This window comes from Palaemon carinicauda, chromosome 6 (assembly GCF_036898095.1).
Source record: "Palaemon carinicauda isolate YSFRI2023 chromosome 6, ASM3689809v2, whole genome shotgun sequence".
Lineage (NCBI taxonomy): Eukaryota > Metazoa > Arthropoda > Malacostraca > Decapoda > Palaemonidae > Palaemon > Palaemon carinicauda.
In genome coordinates, this window is record NC_090730.1 from 4,839,659 (window position 1) to 4,846,545 (window position 6,887).

At 36.7% G+C, this 6,887-nt stretch overlaps 1 protein-coding gene across 1 annotated transcript in view; it reads right to left on the reverse strand.

Annotated features, from left to right (window-relative positions):
* LOC137642345 (collagen alpha-1(XV) chain-like) overlaps positions 1-6,588 on the reverse strand; it is a 283,519-nt gene extending 276,931 nt beyond the window's left edge. The window contains exon 1 of the mRNA XM_068374839.1: positions 6,417-6,588. Within this exon, the coding sequence (XP_068230940.1) occupies positions 6,417-6,436 (20 nt within the window). The 5' untranslated portion in view covers positions 6,437-6,588. The remainder of the gene's footprint in view (positions 1-6,416) is intronic.
* Positions 6,589-6,887: the final 299 nt, after the last annotated feature.

The window sequence follows — 6,887 nt, forward strand, 5'->3', positions numbered from 1 at the left end:
CACCGGACTGGGATTCAAGTCCCCCTCAACCTGAATTTTTTCTTGTAGTGTCTGCAACTTCACTATCCTTGTGAGCTAAAGATAGGGGGCTGATTTAAGGAAGTATTTAGTTCTAACTGCTGAGTCATTGGGAATTATTTTCTAGCCCTCTCTAATAATAATAATAATAATAATAATAATAATAATAATAATAATAATAATAATAATAATAATAATAATAATAATAATAATAATAATAATAGCTTGCGTGAAGGGGATATATCGTCAACCTCGAAAGCAGTGGTTCCCAACCTGGGGGGAAATTTCCCCCTTGGGGGAAATTTGAAGCTTCCAGGGGGGAAATAATTACACTACCTACTAAATAAAACAAGCGGAAAATGTCCTCATAGTACGTGTGGCAATTTGTTGTTAGCCATTCAATTGTGATATGATCATATCATTTCTCACTGACATGATATTCAAGGGGAAAATTGGAGTGTCATGCCCATTTCTTAGGTAGGCAAGTGGGCATGAGGGCTGGGCGGGGCATGAAGAGGGAAATATGGATGGTTGAACTGGGTGCAGGGGGGAAATGACAGGAAAAAAGGTTGGGAACACTGACCTTCGTCACTGTTCCTTGCCTCTGCCATTCATGAGCGGCCTTTAAAACCTTTAAATGCTATTAAAATTGAACGGGGGATAGGATTTAGTTAATTTCTTAGATAATATTCTTATTCATTTAGGATAGGATGTTTGGGGGAGCCTATAGGTCTACCTGCTGAGTCAGCAGCAGCCATTGCCTGGCCCTCCTTGGTCCTAGCTTGGGTGGAGAGGAGGCTTGTATATATGGTTAGTCTCCAGGCCATTGTATAGCTAGCTTAGGTATTGTCACTGTCCACTGTTTCTCCAACTCATGAGAGACCTTTAAACCTTTAACCCTTCTACCCCCAATGGACGTACTGGTACGTTTCACAAAACACATCCCTTGACCCCCTTGGACGTACCGGTACGTCCTTGCAAAAAAAAATACTCTTTCCATTTTTTTACATATATTTTATAACTTTATGAGAAACTTCAGGCCTTTTCCAAAATAATGAGACCAACCTGACCTCTCTATGACGAAAATTAAGGCTGTCTTAAAAAGCCTCTCACATATACTTAACCAGCAAATGTTCACCTTAGTGAAGACCTTAATGAACCATTATCCTTGTACCTGTGGAAATTGATTGACCTTCTCCAGTTCTGTTTCTGTAGGATGGTCAGGTAGTACAGTTGATGCTTGCATCAACGACATGAAAAAGAGGTTTTAAAGACTTGAAGACCGCTCATGAATGACAGAGGCAAGGGACAGTGATATTGCCCTATCAAGAAGAACAATACACTAGAGACTAACTATATTACATATGATCAGCGCCCAAGCCCCTCTTCACCCAAGCTAAGACCAAGGAGGGCCAGGCAATGGCTGCTGATGACATAGCAGATAGATCTATACAGAGTTGCCAGATTATTTCCACTGGATTTTCATACATGAGCCTTAAAATTATCGTTTTTCACCCAAAATCTTCGTACACACTTTCAACATAATTATCAAGGAGAAACATAAATGACTTATTTCAAGATATTTTAGTATAACTGTTTAATTAAACACACACACACACACACAGACACACACATATATATATATATATATATATAGGGTATGTATCGTATATTGTACTAGACGCAAAATAATCATACATGTACGATAATTATCGTACGAATGGCAACCCTGGTTCTATAGGCTCACACGAATCCCACAACCTTGCCTTACAAGGATGGTGAGGTTGCAACGACCAAAGGAACTAACGAGTTTGAGCGGGACTCGAACCCCAGTCTGAGACGTTACCACAACCCTAGAAGTAAAGAGATGTTTACTTCTTGGTGGAAAGAATAAAAATCTTTGGAACTCCTCACCTAGATGCAACCTTCTGGAGTGTTTTTTCTTTTTTTTTTCCAATTTGGATTTTGAAACTCGAACACAAAAGGGGGAACGTGAAGAAAACAAATATGTCCTCTAATCCATTGAAAAAAAAAATTATTGTTAATAAAATTAACTCTAAAAAAAAGCCTATTCTAGACTTTTATCATTCGTCAGTATAAACTTGTGGAACAAGAAAAAAAATAAAAAAACAACTTGATTAGCAATGCGTTTACAGGATAAAAATGCAAAGAAAAAGAACATATTAATTAGAATTTTTTTTTTAATTATGAGTGTGCTTTGGTTTCAAACTAACATGTAAATAAATAATTTGTTTATAGTTTCTTGATGCTTCTGCTGATGTGTGTGTGTGTGTGTGTGTGTGAGAGAGAGAGAGAGAGAGAGAGAGAGAGAGAGAGATGATATTTAATCTTTATTATTTTTCACATAACATGAGAAGAAAAATGGCATTTCAAAAAAGAGAGAGAGAGAGAGAGAGAGAGAGAGAGAGAGAGAGGATATTTAATCTTTATTATCTTTCACATAACATAAAAAAAATGGCATTGAGAGAGAGAGAGAGAGAGAGAGAGAGAGAGAGAATGAATGGGACATGATATTTAATCTTTATTATCCTTCACATAACATGAGAAGAAAAAATGGCATTTCAAGAGAGAGAGAGAGAGAGAGAGAGAGAGAGAGAGAGAATGGGACATGATATTTAATCTTCATTATCCTTCACATAAGATGAGAAGAAAAACTGGCATTTCAAGAGAGAGAGAGAGAGAGAGAGAGAGAGAGAGAGAGAATGAATGGGACATGATATTCAATCTTTATTATCCTTCACATAACATGAGAAAAAAAATGGCATTGAGAGAGAGAGAGAGAGAGAGAGAGAGAGAGAGAATGAATGGAGCATGAAATTTAATCTTTATTATCCTTCACATAAGATGAGAAGAAAATATGGCATTTCAAGACAGAGAGAGAGAGAGAGAGAGAGAGAGAGAGAGAGAGAATGAATGGGTCATGATATTTAATCTTTATTATCCTTCACATAACATGAGAAGAAAAAATGGCATTTCAAGACAGAGAGAGAGAGAGAGAGAGAGAGAGAGGGAGAGAGAGAGAGAGAGAGAGAGAGAGAGAATGAATGGGACATGATATTCAATCTTGATAATCTTTCTCATAACAAGATGAGAAGAAACCTAAACGAAAAGTTTTCCTTCCCAGCCAAAAATGAATTAGACATTACTGAAAGGTCATACAAAAGAGCGGGGGAGATATGGACCCAATTCTACCCAACTTTCCATGATTGGAATTTCAGAGTCCATTAAAAGTACTGTTGTTTCACAGGCGTATGTTGAAACATCAATCAACGGTTACTTTCAGTATTGTTTCAATTTAAAGTCGCTGCAAATATTCAGGGCGAAATAAGCCCCACCCACTGATGATATCATAGCCAATCACATTGTCTCCCTGAAATAAGCTCCACCCCCTGATGATGTCATAGCCAATCACGTGGTCTCCCTGAAATAAGCCCCACCCCCGGGGACGTCATAGCCAATCACATAGTCTCCCCCGTTAACAAAGGTCTCAACACATCCCCTTACAAATTTCAAACTAAACTAACTTATAATCAGTTTAGGGGGATGTGCTGTGATCCAGAAGACATGATTGGCTATGACGTCATCAGGGGGTGTGGCTTATTTCGCCTGGAATTTCAGTGGCAACTACAATTCACGTCAGGGTGACAAAGAAAGAATCTTTAAAAGTTTGTTTTGAAAACACTCAGATAAAAAATAAGTGCCTCATCTTTCCTCGTAGGAAGAAACGTTTGATACAGTTGACCGGTTTGTTCAGTGAAACTTTCTCAAACTCCTGCCGTACGTCCTACTATCAATAAAATCTTTAAACAACACCTTTTTATTACTTTTCAATATTTTTTGTTGTTAGAGCAGATTTTATATCGAATTTATTAATACATGTACTGATACTCTTTGTTAAAAACAACACAAATTCCGTTTCAAGGGTTCAAACTTGCATCAAGTTTTTATGCTGAATAGGCTGACATAATCTTTTTATATCTTGTATATGGAATTTCTGTTTTTATGTTGTTGCTGTTCTTGAAATATTTCATTTTAAATGTCCATTGCTTCTCAGAGTTTATTTATTTCCTCATTCCCTTTCCTCACTGGGCTATTTGTCCTTATTGGAGCCCTTGGGTTTATAGCAACCTGCTTTTCCACCTGAGGTTGTAATAATAATAATAATAATAATAATAATAATAATAATAATAATTGCCTTGGAGAAAGACAGTAGTGATAAGAAATATAAACCCCCTTTATTTGATCCTTTGATTACTGATATCTTTTTTTATTTCAAATATGACAAATGTTATCTTTCTTCATCTTTCATTACTGATTTAGATACATCGATGGTAAGGAGTATTAACCCCAATTATTTCATTATTCAATCTCTCAATTAAATATCCAAAACCACTTAAGAGAGATAGGGAAAACCCCCTAAATCATCCCAAGCCAGATAGAAGCAATCACCTTTCTTATAAATCAGACCCGCAGCCCTCCATATTTGGAAGCCCTAATTAAATAGGGTGTTATGATCCACCGAAAACTAACCTTCCCTAGTGCCTAAGAAGGCTGCAGGCCAGGCTGGCAGATCATTAGAGCAGGTCGACCTGGGTTTCCCCTACATAGGAATGATACGATGATTGGCTCGCCTTGGTTGATCTGATGATAGATATCCATTTATAGATGGTAAAAAGGAGAGAGAGAGAGAGAGAGAGAGAGATTTTCATCGCTGCACTCCGGGTTACACACACACACACACACACACACACATATATATATATATATATATGAGTGTGTGCGTGTGTATGTATAAAATTTAACCCTAACAAAAAATAGTACATACATTTACAATATACTATATATGTATGTATATACGATATATTCCGTATATATATATATATATATGTGTGTGTGTGTGTGTGTGTGTGTGTGCTCTTGGGACCAGATCATTCTCTTAAGTTAATTTCATTAAATGCTAATATGGCCTAAAGTCAAGAAGGAGATGTCCTTAAAAGAATAATCACCAACGAAGTAAAACAAGAACACCAATTAAAAAGGTATTCCTGACAGTATACAGCCAAACCAAACTTACCACCAACTGCCCCTGGGATAAAAAGTATTAATACCTACAGAGTAAACGAGGAGTCTAAGCCCAGATACACAGGAGTGTGTAAGCTCATCGGTATATGCTACATTGGTCACGACAAGATTCTTGGACAGGATATGTTGTACTATGCTATTGGTGTTTTTAGATTTATTTCAAAAGCGGGTCTTCTGAAAGCTATTTAACTATCATAAGAAAATCTTAGCTTTGTTTTAAATTTAATTTTCTTTTATTCCTTATTTATAAAAAATATAATCAGTATCAATTACCGATCTCAGGACGCCAGAAAACTCGAAATCAATCAATCAACAACGATAAGGCTCAAGAGAAGACTTCAAGCTGACAGCAATAATCTGGCCATGCAACGGCATTTCGTTGATACACAGGATAAGACACCTCCATTAAATCCCCTTATCAGGGACACGAGTTGTCCTAAGGGAGGATGACTATGGAAGGCTTGTGATTTCTTAAGTAGTTAGTGTCCATCTTGCGTTAAATGTTCGGGTTTCCTCAGGCTATGTCCACCCATCCAACAAAAGGGCATTCTGTATTATGCCTCTTGAACTTATCCAGGAGCCTTGGGAGCTGGTGTTGTGGGACTTCAATGAGATTTAAGATCTCCTTTTGGGGGAGTGTCTTTCAAACTCTGACTGCAAGTTGGCATATGATTTAGGATATAGTGTATGAAGAGTCTCTCTCTCTCTCTCTCTCTCTCTCTCTCTCTCTCTCTCTCTCTGTATATATATGTGTGTGAGTATATAAAAGAAAGATAAACATAGCTCTTTGAGTTGTAACTAGTTTAAGTTCTATGAATTTCATAGGGCTCCAAGTTTCTGATGCATAAGTTAATACAGGTAGAAGAATCCGATTAAATACTTTTCTTATTAGAGAAAGTGTTATTTAACTTTCCATAATGTCATTTTGTTTACCAAAAGCTCGCTCTATATCCCATGCTTATCCATCGTTTATATATATATATATATATATACAGACATATATATAAATATATATATATATATATATATATATATATATATATATATATATATATATATATATATACATAATATATATATATATATATATATATATATATATATATATATATATATATATATATATCCCACCCGAACAAATGCAATCTAATCAAACTACCCATCATTCATAAAAGCTAATTAAAAAAAAGGTATATCAATCTATACCTAACACATAACAGTATTCCACCTGAACCAGACGAAACGGAAATATCAACAAATCGAAATAAATAAATTAAATAAATAAACAAAATTACCTCCACTGAGAAGACTCCATTTGTGTCCCACCCTCGAATCAGCAAAACGAACGATAGCAACAAGCAGCAATGAATACCGCAACGATATTCATCTCCCCATAAAAAAAAAGGTATCGTCCAGTCAAGGTGGCAGGGAGGAAAGCGCGCTCCACCCTCCCGTCACTACACTCACATGGACACTGAGTGACTGACTTTGCGTCGACTCTCGAGGAGTCGAGGACCCGCAGACACTCGAGGTTTCTGAGTCTGAGAGAGAGAGAGAGAGAGAGAGAGAGAGAGAGAGAGAGAGAGAGAGAGAGAGAGAGAGAGAGAGAGACTAGCGGTACCATTTAGTTCTGTTAGAATCATGTGCAGCTGTGAAAAAATAAATTAATGAATGAACTGTTAAGATATAGTTTACGTACGTGTTCCACGCTTGTCTTCTTGAATTTGGGGAGAGGAGAGTCGTGACTACACTGAAACCATCAGGTA